The sequence below is a fragment of the Microplitis demolitor genome, chromosome 10 (genome assembly GCF_026212275.2).
Source record: "Microplitis demolitor isolate Queensland-Clemson2020A chromosome 10, iyMicDemo2.1a, whole genome shotgun sequence".
In the NCBI taxonomy this organism is placed as follows: domain Eukaryota; kingdom Metazoa; phylum Arthropoda; class Insecta; order Hymenoptera; family Braconidae; genus Microplitis; species Microplitis demolitor.
Window position 1 is genome coordinate 3,584,619 of NC_068554.1, and position 17,055 is coordinate 3,601,673.

Below are 17,055 nucleotides of genomic sequence, written 5' to 3' on the forward strand. Positions count from 1 at the left end.
TATACTGACCACCGAATATATCATTATTCAAAAAATAATATCTCTTTTAGTATCTTTACTTAGCTCATGAATCCATTACGCTGCATTTATCATTAAGTTATCATTATTTAAGTGTTTTTTTTATTACTAATAGATAAAAAAAATATTGGAGTTGTTTCGGTTTGTGACCGTAACAATGGGCGATTGTAGTTAACGCTCACTGATACGTTCACAAGTTGAACCTGCACCTCGCCAACATAAAGATCATCTTCGTGATTCATTGGTTTGTTATTTTTAATATAAACCTGATGATACTAAAGCTAGCCGACGTTTAATAATTTTTTTATTTTTCTCCAAACGATAGATCATAAGAAAAAAAATATTTTTAAAAATTGCACTTTTAGTTTTTTAAATTTTCTACATGTGCATATTTTTAGTTTTTTTTTTTTGCCATCGATTTGCTGAAAAAAAAAATCCGAAAATTGTCTATTAATTTCAGGATCATAAAACTTAAAAATTAGTGACATTAATTATTAATTTAAAATTTTAAACTTTTAAATTTTGAATTTCCAATATCCGAGTCATCAATCAGTAGTAAAATATAAACTATCTTATCTTAATGTTTTCTATTATAATTAAAACTTAATTATATTCTTAAATATTTCCATTACTTAATACTCAAATTTTCTTTTTTTCTCGTAATTTAAAAATAAACGTCAGTTTAGGTTTTAACTCCAGTATTAAAACATATCCGCGTGTTAAGTAGTAGTGCCGTAGGTGATTCCTAAATAAATAATTCACCTATGCGCAATTACTTAACATGCTGGTGATGTTTGTCTGCATTGAAAATAATTTTTCGTAAATAACTATTTAAAATTTATTGTAATTTGTAGTATGATAATTGTAATAAAAACAAAATTACTATGATTAAATATATATTAAAAAAAAAAAAAAAAAAAAAAAAAAGTATATGGATAATTGAATAATTAAATAAGTGAATTTAATTGAATATAAAAGTAAACTTAAGTGATGTAGCATCTGTATGAATGACCGTTTGACAAATGTATGACGTTTGCTCGCCATTCAACCGGAGTCATAACCGACACTGATTTCAATTGATAAATTGATTTGGACGTTGTTGTAGTAGGATAAATAAAACTAATAATAATAAAAATTTAAATATAAATAACAAATATAAGAAAGAGATTTAAATGATAAGGGTAAGTATTGTGTACAGTTTGTAGTTTTCTTATGCTGATGATGATGATGATGATGATGATGAAGATGATGGTGATCTTGCTGGACACGGGAGAGACTAAACAGATTCTCATCCCATGGAACGAAACAGGACCAGTGGATGCTGGTTAGATGATTTTAGCTGGTGGTTAATAGGGAATGAACGCCCGTTGAATGCTTAATGCATCGCGGTTCTAGGATTAAATTGACCAATCATTTCCCCCGCAGCCAAGAGAGACCAATTAGAGTTACTGTCGGACTATATTAACCCAATCAAGACTAGTTTATCATTCAGTCGAGGATCTGTACGGGTCGTGATCGTTTCGTTTTACTTAATAGTCAGCTTGGATCCAGTAAAATTTATTATTTCAACTCCACATTTTAAATACTCATCATTTTTTCTTTTTTTTCTTTTTTTTTTTTTAAGTAAATACAGTAGTAAAATTTCCATGGGTTTATAATTAATTACTGGATTGCAAACGTGAGTGTTGGGGTCTGTAATTTAAATGAATACTTTATAAATTATTAAATCGTTAATACGCCGGCATTAGTGACATACCATAATTATTAATCTACTTGGTCTTTTACCAGTCTTGTCTTCGGCTCCCCTATCGTAAATCCTCTTTTTAAAAACTCATTTTATTTTATTTTATCCCGCATCCAAGATCCCGGTCCGAGAGTTTCAGTCAGTTGCTCTTTGGATGTTGATTCATTGTGGTCATACTTGTCAGAGTATTTTTATTTTTTAAACTCTACAACTGTAATTTATATATTTTAATAATAATATTAATTTTAATTTATTTTTTAAATTTAAATACTCTGGTAATTTTTTTAATAGATAAATTTTTTGGAGTAAACGTGTAGCTTGTAGTTTAATATATAGTAAAATATATGTAAAATAAAAATACGGTTTCTAAAAATTGTGAAACGCCAATGTCAACAAGTGGAGATCGAGGTAACACGTTTACAGTTCAATAGGTCATGATATTTCCTGCGATTGTTTAAGCTCAGAATTTTTTATTATTTTTGTAAACTAACCATCAGTGAGAATATTTACTTATATTTCAGTATATATTTATATATTTAATTAATTACGTTTTTATTATTTATTATTATTATTATTATTATTATTATTATTATTATTATTATTATTATTATTATTATTATTATTATTAATTACTGTTTTAAATAACAACAGTAATAAATTACATATTTATATTGTTCCAAAAATATCTTTCTACATATATAAGTATTTCTATATCCGATGATTTGTTATCTCAATGACTTCCTGACCTTGTGTTTACGATAGTAATATATATTGAGAAAAAGGGAGCGAAAGAGAAAAATTTTTTACTTAGACATAGAAACAAAATTATTGTTAATTTTATTTCATTAATTATATGATCCCTCAGAAAATTAAAAATGTTTCTATTTTTTTTTTCCAACTCCAATTATAAAAAAAAAAAAAAAAAAATGCGCTTGTAGAAAATTAAAAAATCTATAAGTGCATTTTTTTTCAATTTGTTGTTTAAAAAAAATAAAAAATTATCAGACGTCGGCTGACCAGTATCAAATTAATTGTTAATTATTAATGACCTTGATACGCGGATGTTTATAGATATTTATTTTTTTTTTTTTTTTTTTTTCAAAAATTTAAGCTTGAGACGAATAAGAGTTTAAAGAATTGGAGTAACTGTCTGCTTTGCAGCTGGGGAGGGAAGTTTGTATTAGTGGGAATTAGTGTTAATTGGAGTTTTGTTTCTTCTTTTATATAACTCTCTCTTTTTATCATCTCTCCCTACGTTAAATATCTCACAGACGACACTTGTATATTTAAATTGCCATTTTATAATCCTCTTGTTCTATTATTATTATTTTTTTTTTATTTATTATCCATATTTTTATTTATTAATTTTATTATCATTAAATTAAATTATATATTATTTCCATATATCCGTCATAAAAGCTTTCTATTGAAAAATAATAACATATAATTTAAATTAATATAATTTATTTTTTTCTCCAATGTAGATGAATATGTAGAGAATAAAACTTACAGCAGAAGAAGATGATGATGATGATGATGATGATGATGATGATGAATAAGAAGAAGAAGATGAAGAAGGTCAGACTGGGCAACGATGACAGTACAGCGACAACAGAGGAGCTCATTCACTCACATATCCCACATGCTGACATTTGTCGCAGTGTGCACACACACTTTTAACTGCGTACTAAAAAATAAGTGCAGCTGAAAAATAAAATAAATTGTTGCTAATCCATAGACATAAGTATTAAGTATTAAAAAAAAAATAAGTATTAAATGTATGTAGAATGAATTTATGTATTACAATATATTAAATTGAATTGGCTCTTTATTTTCAGAGGAACACTGGACAGTATAAAGAGATATGAGGGCACTTGTTGAAATGAATGAGGAGTAGGCGGCTTCAATGACTGACCGAGGTCGGTTCAATGAGGGCTTGCACTGTCCATCTCGTTTACTCTTCCGGCTTCAAATGTTCTTATTATATAGGATATATTTTACTCCATCAAATATTTTATTTTTTCTCTTGGGTTTGATCTCCATAAATTTTTCGGATCTAGAAGTAGTAGGATTTTATTTATTAATGTAAATATTATTGTTAAAATAGGTATTTATAATCCTGTCCTGTTCCTAAGTACTAGTGCCGCAGGAGTGACTAGGCTGGGCTAGAAATTTCCGTGTCTCCTGCTGCTCAAGTGCTTATCAATGGGTCGGGACTTACATCTTTAAATCTCGAATCTAAATATACATTTTTGAACAAATAAATAAGACCAAAAAAAAAATATATATATACATATATAAATATATATGCGTAAATAAAGCAACTGGGCGGGTAGTAACATAACTCAAATGTCGGTTTTTTTTAACATCTGTGGATTTATGGATTGTATGTAAAGACTAAGTATTGTGATGATAAATAAAGTACTTTTATATATTTTAGTAATTTTTATTTTGCTTACAGAAAATTTTTTTTTTGCTTGATCAATTTTCATTTTTTCAGGTAATTTTTGTTAATAAATAAAAATTAATTTTTCTTAATTACTGTCGAATATAAATCAGCAATTTATGAAATTAGTGGGTTAGATTTTTATAGAGTTTGAATTTTTTTTCTGCTGGGTAGAATTTTTGAATTTTAAATATGGGAGTAAAGGAAATTAACTGTCTTGGATTTAAAAAGGCGTAAAATAACAATTTTAAAAATTTTATTTATAAAATATTTAGTCAGAATGAGTGTGAGACAAAATTATTTATAATTTATTGATAACACCATCGATTAATTTGTATTACACAGCTCAGGTGTAGATGAAATAAAATTTAATCTTGACAAAAAAATTTTTCATATAATCAAATTGTATTTATTTTATATTTATACATATACTAAGTAGCATAGAGACAACTTTAAGATGTCAATAAAAATGACGAGGAAAATTTTATTTTGTTTCAACTTGCGGAGGACAATAGGCTTTTTGAAAAAAAGTTGACTATTCCCAATTTCAAAACATGACACGATGGACTTTTTTAAACTCTTGAAAATTTAAGAAAAATCAATTAATATCCTGATACTATTAATGTATGCTAAAAAACCGGAAATAGTTCAAAATCAGCTTTTGTTAAACGTATTTTGCAATAAAAAAAATTATGAAACCGAGATTTTGATGGAGAGTCAAGAAAAGTTTTCAAAAGAGTCTAAACACGTTCATTTGTAGTATTAAGTCAATTGGTTTTTTTTATGACCAAGTCGCACACATGGGTTTTTGACATCCATAAGATGTCAGACGTAAGATATCAGACGGATTTTAAGACGGAAAAAAGAACAAATTTCTTACACTGTAAAAAATTTTTGGTGTGAAATATCCGGTGTATTTGTAACACGGTATGAGGGTTTTTTTTCACACCAGTCGGTGTTATTACCTCAAATACTGTCCGATATAATCTGTAGTTAAAAATGATCAAAAAATATATAAATTGCAGCACTAGTATATCATTACCATCATTGATGTAGATAATTTTAAAATAAAAATAAAATACCCAGTGTCGTAAAATACCAAGTATTAGAGAGTATTCATGAATAACTTACACACTTACACCGTGGTGTGCACGATCTAATTCACACGGTCGAAAATTTAACAATGCGTCGTGTAACTTTCACACCGGTGTGGAAAATTTTAACACCAAATCATTCCGACCACACCAGAAGCTAAAAATTTTTTACAGTCCTTATATGGGGTAGTAGCAGCTTTGGCCACTGCTTCATTTTTGGAAATTAAATACTTTATTTTAATTAATAAAACCTGTGCTTTAATTTTGGATTTCGGCACTTGACATGGCTGTAAAGTTGCCGGACATTTTTTAATTTTGAAAACTAAAATAATAAAATAAAATTTTTTTAACAGAAAATTTAAAAAGTTAACTTTTAGAAAATTTTAAATTCCATACATGTATTGTTTTAATTTTATCAATTTAATTGTTTAATTTTTTTATATATAATTTAAAAATGGTCTTATGTCTGCTACATTACTCATGCATTTAATATAAGAATTCTTTACAGGGTCCATATAATAGAATCTAATACAAAGTTTCCATATTTGTGATATTATTTTGAGTTAAACAATTCTGTAACTAAAAAAAATTATTCGTTTAAAATTAATAAAAATTGTTTATAAAAGTAAATAAAAATGTTTGCATGGTTTACAATAAAAAAAAAAAAAAAAAAAAAAAGAAAAAAAAATTAATTTGGAGGAGCAGGGATTTGAACCCTGGACTTCTCGCATGCGAAGCGAGCACTCTACCACTGAGTTACACCCCCAAGATGTTAGTTGGTGTTCCATAGAGTTATATAAATCACAATCAACAATTTGAATAATTTAATAGTGATTTATTTGTTTAAAAAAAAGAAACTAAATAATTTTAGTATCATACAATCATGTCCTATACACCCAGATTCCCTTCCAGTTTACTTGCACTCAAAAAACTGCCTGTAAATTTATTTAAAATCTCCGTAAGTAAAATTATTTCTTTCACTTTTAGTATCACACTAATTATTTGAGTATGCGCTTTACTTACTTAGTAAACTTGTAGCAAAATTAATATATCGAATGCAATGTGAATAATAATATCGTCTCAGAGACTTTTACCGCATTTTATTGCAAAAGATGAAGTCAAGTAAAAAAAATTGTCCCAATAATTGCGACGCATGATTTAATATTATTTTTATTTAATTAATTAATATTACTATTATTATATATTTGTAAGTAAGAAAAAGCGAATTTAAAATATGGTAAAAAGAAATAAATTATTGGTTAATCAGCAAGCAAATCCCCGCGGATTTTAAATGTTTTTTACAGGCAATCAGCGAAAATTAAAAGTTGCTTGTTATTTTATTACTATAAAATTGTTTTCAACTTGCCGCTAAGAAAATTGTAAATTTTCAAAAAAAGAGAAGTTATTTTTTCTTTTAATTATTAATCAATTTATTTGTATTTTTTTTATTACGGTAAGAAGTGAGCACTATTATCTTTATGTCCATTGACATGATTTACGTCCGTTTTATGGTGGCTGTAAGTTTATATTGTTTGCTTTAATTTAATTTCTTCTTTATTGTTATTTCTAATATATATATATATATATATATATATATATATATATAAGGGTGTCCGTTATTTCCTAAATTAGATTTTTTGTACTTGGCCATGATAGAAATCATTTATTTGTGACCCAAAAATAATAAAAAAAGTATCCTGTCTAAGTAATGATACTTTCCTATTTTAGTACAATGAGAAACATTTTATTACTCGCTTACAAATAAGTGTACAGCTATAACGAATACATATTTTTGAAGGAAATTTCCCGCTCTTCAAAAAAGGTCTCTTATATTTTTTTCGTAAATCCAACCATTTAGGTGATATCGAATGCCGAAGTTTGATATATTTAAAAAATAATATTTTTCGTTCAAAATTCTGTAACTCTTTAGCAAAAAAATATATACTTATACACCATACATTAATTTGTCAGAAATTTACCGCTCTACAAAAAAGGTCTCTTACGTTTTTTTGATAAATCTAAGTATTAAAGAGATATTCGCGCTCGAAATATAAATAATTTTTTGTATCATTACAGCAAAATTTTAAGTTCAGTTTTTTTTCAACTAGAACTTCAATATCTCTTAAACGATTAGATTTATCAAAAAATCATAGGAAACCTTTTTTGTAGAGCAGTAAATTTTCTTCAAAAATGTGTATTAGTTACAGCTGTACGCTTATTTGTAAGCGAGTAATAAAATTTTTCTCATTGTACTGAAATAGGAATCATTACATGGACAGAATTAAACGGCATTGAAATATATTTTATTATTTGTGGATCACAAATAAATGATTTATATCATGGCTAAGTAAAAGAATTTAATTTAGGAAATAACGGACACCTTAATATATATATATCAATTAATAAAATGTTTTATTGAAACATGCATCCACTATCACAAACAGCATTAAGGCCGCAGTCCACATTCGCTTCACTCTGTGGCTAAATTAGAAAAAAAAATAATGTGATTGATTAATTAAATTTAATAAATTTCACTTGTTAATTATTATTTCTTTTTTTTATTCAAAAACTTTTTTTTTCTTTAATCATTTCTTTCTTTCTTAATCACTCGTACATTCACATACACACATACGTGCATTTGATTCATTTATCGGCAGGCAATGTCATATTATTTAAATCAAGGTACAATGAATTCATAGTTTCTTTTTCTTTATCATTTTTTTGTTTAATAACACTACGAAGTCATCATATCGTTGGTTGAATTGGCAGACATATTCGGACCTTTAAGGGAATCATTGATATCTCTCCTGAACATTGATAAATTTTGAGTAAACCTACATTGACATAAATATATAAATATATAAACTTTATTAATTTATACTTATAGTAATTAATAAAAAATGATTTAATTAAAATTTAATTACCTATCTCTATTTTTTGTTAACAAATTTGGTTCGATACCGTCCATTAAGTTTTCAAACCACTGCGCCATTGCCGCTTGTTTATCTACTGGCTGACTTCTTATTATATTTTCACGCAATTGACCGAAATACTGCAATTAATAATGAAATTGTTGTAATTATAAATTAATCACAGGCAGTGAAAAATTTCCTGACTGATTTTTTTAAATTTTACTGGCGGCAAAAACCAGTCAGAATAATTTTTTTAAAATATTTAAACATGTGGAGTCGAAGGATTTTCTACTAATACAATTAATATTTGATGATAACTATGAATACCTCTTCGTTAAGTAATATGAGACCTAAAAGTGGTCTTGACATACTCCATTGATTTCTACAATCCTCAAACATTATCACATTTAAAACAGTGCTCAGTATTTGTTGCAATATTTCAGGATGTTGTTTGAGTACTTGTAAAAATAATTCACCGCCGGCTGTTACTGCAGCATTTTTTTTACCTGGATAGACTCCAGCTAGATTAAATAAGAACAGAAAATATTAAAACTCTTTATTTATTTATTTTATTAAATTTGATAGTATATTGTGTGACAAGGGATGAAACGCAATGATTTCAGACCAGGGGAAGTTGGTTGACACACCTGCGGCGTGAAATCGTGTCTCATTCTTAGTTACACATTATATTTTTCATGATTACCTGCATTGGAACTTAAAGTTTCAGTGTCAGCAGTCAGTCAGAAACAAGCTATTTTAACACCAATGGTGTCATCAACTATCAGCGTAAGCGTAAATTGTCATTTGTAATTTATAATTAAGCAGAAACTATAAATACTATTTATTATTCACACTAATTTTTATAAAACTTAATCACAAAGTCAGAACTGTCATTTACGTAAATAAAATTACTATTAAACTAATGAGAAGTATCAGAGTTTAAATTGCGAATGTCTTCGGTCAGCGAGCAAAGACATTATTTGATTCTTTCCAAGGGACGGAACACTAGTATATTACACACCTAGGGAAAAAAGTAGGACATTCCAACCTGCGTGTATAATTGCCCGGTGGCAAACACTCGGATTGGGACGTCCGACCTTTCTCCGTGGTGTGTAAACTATTTTCCACCAGATCTGTACTTGAAAGTTTAAATTTTTGGCTCTGTTTGTGAGAAGAATGGCGCATGCGCTAATTTTTATCATTTGTTCCCTCATAAAAGAAAAGAACGACTTTTTTCCGTCTAAACAGGGCAGGAATTTAAACTTTCAATGCAGGTGTGGTGAAAAAATGTTTCTGCCGCTGGCTGGGCATTCGCAATTCACGCATACGCTAATATTAATTCGCGACATTGGACTGAAATCTTCTTCTTTCTGGCTGTAGACACTGAAACTTTCGATGCTGGTATCATGAAAATGATATAAAAATTAAATTGTCTTGTTACCTTTTTGTGAAAGCTGCTTAAATAAATATGTAACAATATGATCCAACGTCGCACAACAGCCCGTACAGACCATGGTGTCTGAAAGCAAATTAACCGCTATTTTTTTTGCATGCAAACTTTTTAATTTAAAAAAAAACACATGTACATATATGTATAATCTTTTGGGTCGTAGTAGCGTTAGATGGGACTACATGATGTTGCGATCGATGGCATCATTATTGTAAGATTAATAATAATAATATCAATAATAAAAATAATAATCATACTAATAAAAGATTCATGCGTTTAATTAATAAATTAGTGTAGATGACCAACTTACGCTAATGTGGTAATTCAACCATGTTAATAATTAAATAATGTTCCAGCTGTGCGGCTGATTGCAAGTGCTAGACCCGTAATTTACGACAATTGAAGACAATATTTGAAGTATAGGATATAATCCGGAAACTTGTGGGCAAAAATATGAGAATGATGACAAGCTTTTGTAAACCGGATTATAAAAAAAAATTTTTTAAATAAATTATACTTTTGATTTTTATTTACGGGTGAACTAGTAATTCTTATGCACTCCAATCCTCTTGGTCTCTAAATTTATCTGACAGCGAAAACTCATTCTAACGAGGTGCATAGTACTATTATAAAACATTAACCCTTCGTCCGTCGCTCTATGAGCGCAGCGCCGCAATTTTCATTAAAAGATTAATTAAAAATAAAATAAATTTCCGAGTCTTTTGAAATTTTATGACTTCTTCTACTATAGTAAAAAAATTATAAAAAAAAATTACAGTTGTCCTGTCGTAAGAGCTTGTGTGGTTTTAATTTATGAAAATCAGTTATGATACTTGGCAACACCGAAATATTAAATAAATGGTGTGATGACTGAAGGGTGGCGAGAACGCGCGACTGACGGAGGGTTTAATATTACTTTTATATTGAGAGCTATCAATAGAGCAATTATAAACATTCCAAGCACTAACTTAGCAAAGCCCATGGCGTGTTATCGATTAAATACCACCATGATAACTCGCATCAACAGTGTACTTAAAAAGGTTCATGTATCACGAGCTGTAGGGGTTCTGAGGCATCGTAGATGAAATAAATGTCGACTTATAGTTGGCAAAGAGGATATAGAGTATTCATAAGATAGAATCAGCCGCACAGACCTGTATAGGAGTCTTTAAGCGCACCTAGTGCCGTTAGGCCTTCGCTGATACTCGATAGGATGTACAGAAAAACTCGGGGCTCTAGGGTTGACAGAAAAGCCATGTGGTCTTGGGCCAAACACTCCAGTAACACGTAGTACGTTGCTGATAATTTTGGATAGTCCTAGTAATAAAATACAATTAAATAAATTTATTGTTGTCATAGTCAATTAATTAATGTATTAATTAATTGACGTATTTACTCTTATTGTTTTGTTTTTCCGTATTATTGTTTACTTACTAATAGGTCACTTTGAGGTATACTGAGCAGTAATTTGACAAATGTATTTAGTGCGTTGTCTAATGCTTCGTCTCCATACAGCCGAAAGACACCAAAATTAACGTAGCTCCCACATAGCGCGGCTTTTAACATACTAAAGCAAATACTTATTCCCTTAAGTTTAAGCGGGTAAATTTGATCCTTGGGTACTTCGACATTTAATATATGATTGCCGTAACTACATATTACTTTACTAGCTTCCCGGAATAATAGTATCCCATTAGGCGACGATACGTCAAATTGAAGCCGTTGGCTACGATTTTGTACCAATTCGGCAAATAATTTTAATACGGGCGTCGTAACTTGCGGCTCATGGTGCCATAATTCAATGGCGTGCAATAAAATGGGTGTGTAATTTGGATATCTAATAAAGTGTTAAGAAATAAAAACTATATATAAAAAAAAAAAAAAAAAAAAAAAGAAATAATTTATAGTATAAAAAATAAAAAGGATACATCCAGTCAAACAACATCATGTAAGATGGCTTTGTATTAAACGCATACGCAAGACCACGTAGGTCACGTGCTATTCCTATCAAAGCTTTTTTAGCTTCCTCTGCTGCAAATACTGGGGTATTAGCTGCGCCCATTAACTGACCCAGACTCTCGAGAGCAGCTATAAAAAAATAAGTAACAAATTTACGTTAATCATCATCACTTATTGCTGGGCATTAAATTTTAAATTATTGTTGTACTGTACCTGTGAGGGGTAACATGAATGTGTGAAATCTCTCCTCATCCTCACCCAAATCTACCATCAATAATCTGCCCAATGATGTGTAGAACATTGACCTGCAACGCATTTCCGTTACTGCTACATTGTTACCCAGGAATGGAAAATGTTCACTCTGCAATAATGATTGTAAATATTATATATTTATTATTATTAATTAATAATAACAATGAATACGTACAGTGTGATTATTTAACATGAATTGTACTTCTTCAAGTTTTACAAGTTTACGAACACAACTGTACCCTACAGATAAATCAGTTAGTAATTGAAGTGTCCTTGAAATAATTTGTTCTCTACGTCCCCAGTATTTTAAATTCGTAATACTAAAAAAAAAGGGTAAATATTAAAATAAAAATAAATATTTTCTTTAATTAAGGACATTCTCAGACAATGACCCCCACCTTTTAAAAATATTCAATTGTCAAAGTTTTATAAATTAATTTTAAAAAAATAAAAATCTTTACTAAAAAAGGACAACGCAGTAGTAATAAAATTACTGACAATTGATGTCAATTGGAAAAATAAATTTCAGTAAAATTTTTTAAAACTTCTAATTGATAACAACTGTAAGTAAATTGTTTTTTTAATTCTATATCTCAGCGAAATTGTCTTTTTTTCAATTAAGGTTTTAATTTTTTTTTAATTAATTAATAAAATTTTAATGTACTTATGACAGCTGTCACTGAAAATTTTTAAAAAGTGGGCACTGACTGAAAATGCCTTTAAATTAAATAACAAAATAATTGCATACATTTTACGAATGAAAACACTGAGTACCATGGCCTCATCACTCAGACCCAATACTTCAGACAGTCTGCGATAGACTTTCGAATTTTTTTGTATCTGATCACCGACGTAAATTTTCCGAAACTGTTCAAAAAAACTCAGCATAGCAAGCTCGAGTTTTTCACATCCGCCCTGAGACAAACCGGAATCCGTGAGATTCATCAGCTGCAATACCCTGCAGACGAGCTCGCCGTCCATGGCGTCGTGTTCTTCATTGCTGTTGAATGACACACGGCCACCAATCGCACTGCCAATAATGTACACAAGCCACGTTAATTGGCCTTCCTGGATTGTTATTTCAATTTGATGAGTCGGGTTGTTGTTTCCCGTTTGTGCTAAAAGTTCTTGGTATGCCCGGGCCGCTTGATCGAACAACTGGACCAGTAACGTGCAAGTTTTTTGGTACTCGCATCTACCAATCACAGACAATTGCTCGAGTTGTTGCTGTACCATACCAAGATCATCAAGAGGATCTTCTAAGCCTTCGCGTACTACGACAGCCACTGATTCAAGGCGTGATGTTATGTATGCATTTGATACTTCCGGTGTGTACGTTTCCAGCAGATGGGGCTCGGTCGCTTTTACATATGGCACCGAGGCGACCATACGTTGCCACAGACTCAGTAAATAGTGTACGCTGTTTGGAGCGAATTGCCACATTTGCAAACTCTGAACTGTGAATTTAGCAATTAATTGAATTGCCTCAGGATAATTTTCAACCATTACCAATTCACCCAGCTGATAATTGCTTTTAAGTCGGGCCAATAAACGACAAAACTCATGGTAATTACCAGGATCACTTAAGCCTTGAGGATTTTGCAGTATGTGCTTGACACCGTTTACTAAGTGAGTTAAAAATTTAGCTCTCTCGGTGTTTGAAAATAAGCTGCGTCTTACTGAAGCTAATTGAACTAGACACGATAATGCTAATGATGACAATGTATTAGGGAGACTGTGATACAAGTCAAAATAAAGTTTTAATGTCGTGAAATCGAGGAATGCTGGTCTCCAACTTGTTGGGATTTGTACTGTACACAAATCGTCAGAACTTTCGTCCGTTGACGTTCCAATAAAGTCAAATGTTAAACAATTACGAGCAAGGCGTAACAACTGCGTCATTAGTCCATGCTAAATATAATAATTAATATTATTATTATTATAAATATTAATTAATAATTAAAATTTAATAAAATTACCTGTGATTCATCATTAAAATTTAAATTTTTACAATTTTCTCTCGCGGTGCCGAGCAGGGAACATGATAATCGAAATATTTCAAATAATTGGATGTCACGAAAACTACCGGCTATTTTTCTGTGCTTCGTTAGCGATCTGTTGGCATCTGCTTCAGAAATTTGGTTCATCTCACAGGTCAATTGAGATAGTAATTGTACTCCTATCATACAATGCTCCACAGATCCCTATAAAAAAAATGTAAATGTGTATTTATTTATAAAATAAAATAGTAATTATAAAGATTAATGCATAAGTTATTTAAACATTTGGCTTAAATATAAGAATAGTTAACGTACCTGAAGAAATTTTGAAATATCTCCAACAACATTTCTAAATACATATTCATCTTTATCAGAATCAAACCATCCCAATTTTGATATTCTTGCAAATAATGTCACTAGTGCTTGTATCACAAAATTCGGTAATTTTGGCCTCGTTGCCAAATAATTTAATACATAATTCCCTAAATTACATTGACAGATTATATATTTTTATTGATATTTATTTATAACACTGAAAGTGAGTGAATGCAGCAGACATGAGACAATTTATAAATTTTAAATAATGAAATTTAAAAAAATGCGCGTACTAATTTTTAAATTATTTAAATAGGCATTTTTAAATTTTTGTTTTGAACCCAAGGAGCGGAGACAACTTTAAGATGCCAATTTAACACTTGTTTGTAATTTACTTTTTGACGTCACGTCTTGTGTCAAGTCTTTTAAGCAGAAATTTTTTGATGACAGAAATTTCTGATTGTTGCCAATATTTTGGTGTCTGATAGGTCAAAAAACAGCTTAAAATTGTCATCTTATAGATGTCATCAAGCCAAGTATGTTACTTGGATTGCCGTAGCATAGAGAGGCTTGAAAATGTCATAAATTTGTCCTTTAAAAGAACAGGGTAAATTTTTTTGTCGAAGTCAAGTTTTTCTTAAATAAATAAAACGTACAGATGTTGGTTCTAGAAGTCATAGAAAATTTGTTTGTCTTCCGTCTTAAAAAATTCATTTCAACTAAAAAATGCTTTAGATGATGACTTATTTGACAATTATTTGTAATTTACTTTTTGACGTCACTTGTGTCAATTCTTTTAACTAGACGTTTTTTCAGTGACGTTAATTTCTGATTGTTGTCAACATTTTGGTGTCTGATATTCAACAAAACTGCTATCTTATAGATGTCATAAAGTCAAGTGTTACTTAGATTATATTTATTTTAAAATTTAAAACATTTCTAATAGTCAGCTACATTCACATTTACACCGGAAGTAGCAGACATTAAGAGATTATTTCTAAATAAAGATATAAAATATGTATATAAAAAATTAAAAAATTGCACATAAAAAACTTTTGGAAATTACTGTGCATATGATAAAAAATAAAATTTTATTCGCAAATAACTTGCTGATAAATTTAAAAAATTTCTTATGTCTGTTACCTCCAGTTTCATATTTATTTTATTATCACAATTACAGTATATATTTTACGAGTGTAAATGTAGCAGACATAAAATTTTTAAATTACAAATAAAAGCATTAACTAATTGAAATAATAAAATGTTAAAAAATTCATGTACTGACTTTTGAATTGTCTACACATGAATTTCTTATTTTTTATTTTATTTAAAAGTTTTAAAAATTGTCAAATATCCGCGAGCTTTACTATGTCATATATTTTATTTTAAAAATCTACTCACTGATGTCAAGTCTTTGCTGCAAACTCAAACCCTGAGCAGATCTTGATACCAATTTAGTTAATGTTGTAGCAGCCAGTAATTGGGCATAAGCAGAATCCCCTCTTTCCAATAATAATTGACATTTAGTGAGTGTGTCTGGTGCATTTTGAAAACCAACAAGTGCTTTTTCAGCTTCAGCACGATGTGCTGAATCTTGAGACTCGTACAATTGTTTGCACAGCAACTCAAGCTGCTGTACTTCCTGCATTTTATTATACATTTAATATATTTTTTATTACAATCTATCAATTAATACATTCATTCATTAAAAAAAAATCACAACCCGATAATTTATTACTGCAATTTCACTTATCAATGCAACTATTTAAATTAAGTTAATGTACAAAATAAAATAATTGAACACAATGATATAGAAATTAAAGTAAATATTTATTGTACAGTAATTTAAAGTTAGTTTGTAATTTTAAAAAATAATAAAATATTTTCTAATGTTAAAATACTAAATGATAAGATTAAAAATAAATGATAAAATTGTTTACGTTCATTTATTTTTTATTTATTAATTCACCATTTAAATGATAGGTTATAATATTTTTGTTCAAGGGCGGCAACTTTAATGTCATAAATAACAACAATAATTATAATAAATAGTAAATAATAAAAGTGAACTAATTAACAATAATTATTTTAAAAATAATACAACACAGAAATCACTTGATTTATTTATTTACAATTACTGAGTCCAAAAAATAAACTAAAATAATTTATTTGTTGTGACAACACCAGTACATAGAAATATTTAACGCGCAGTAATTATTTGTTTCTAAATTAAAAAAATATATATATATTTATAATAATCGAGTAAACAATTTCATTTATTTGAATTTAATTATTATAATAATAATAATGAATAATAATTGTAATTATTATTAAATTAATTTTAAAAAATTTAAATCGGAGCCGGATTTTAAAAACGCGTTTTTTAAAAATCATAAATTTGTTAGTTTTTTTAAATAGTTTCTAGTGAAAATTTAAATATATATATTTGTAATAATAATAATAAAAGCATAACGTAAACAATCTATGTTTTGATTGTCATTAAGATAAAAACATAAAGTCGCTAGTGATTACGGATCCGGCAGATGAATCCAAAGGTTACGCCGCTTATTTATTAATAAATAATTTATATTATTTATTATTATTATTATTATATATATATTATTATAAATTACGTTATAAAATACTTTATTAATTGTTTATAAATATATATTGTTATTTATTTTGTTTTATTAAATTGTTTAATTTATCATTTTATTTTTATTCCAAACTCACCTGCTCATCCACCATTTTTGCAGCTTAGCAGCATTTCTATACTGAAGGCATGAAAGCATACAATATCTACATTACATACATATATATATATATATGTATACATAGATTTATGTGTACTTTAGCTTTAGATTT

General features: G+C 28.7%; 1 protein-coding gene and 1 non-coding gene across 3 annotated transcripts; both read right to left on the reverse strand.

The window, feature by feature from the left end:
* Positions 1-5,996: 5,996 nt before the first annotated feature.
* Trnaa-cgc (transfer RNA alanine (anticodon CGC)) lies at positions 5,997-6,068 on the reverse strand. Its single transcript has one exon. It is a non-coding gene; the product is annotated as a tRNA-Ala (tRNA).
* A 1,700-nt stretch (positions 6,069-7,768) lies between these two features.
* LOC103569902 (exportin-7) lies at positions 7,769-17,030 on the reverse strand. Of its 2 annotated transcripts, XM_008547444.2 has the most exons (14): positions 16,924-17,030; positions 15,592-15,832; positions 14,191-14,357; positions 13,855-14,079; positions 12,624-13,786; positions 12,051-12,195; positions 11,837-11,984; positions 11,593-11,752; positions 11,099-11,501; positions 10,819-10,981; positions 9,656-9,733; positions 8,542-8,735; positions 8,227-8,354; positions 7,769-8,136 (listed from the first exon to the last, which is right to left on the reverse strand). In XM_008547444.2, the coding sequence occupies exons 1-14, from the start codon at positions 16,936-16,938 to the stop codon at positions 8,037-8,039; spliced, it is 3,330 nt and encodes a 1,109-aa protein (XP_008545666.1). In that variant the 5' UTR covers positions 16,939-17,030; the 3' UTR covers positions 7,769-8,036. The 2 variants fall into 2 exon arrangements, with proteins under 2 accessions (XP_008545666.1, XP_014297472.1); XM_014441986.2 differs by lacking the exon at positions 16,924-17,030 and having other exon boundaries at positions 7,771-8,136; positions 10,843-10,981; positions 15,592-15,865.
* Positions 17,031-17,055: the final 25 nt, after the last annotated feature.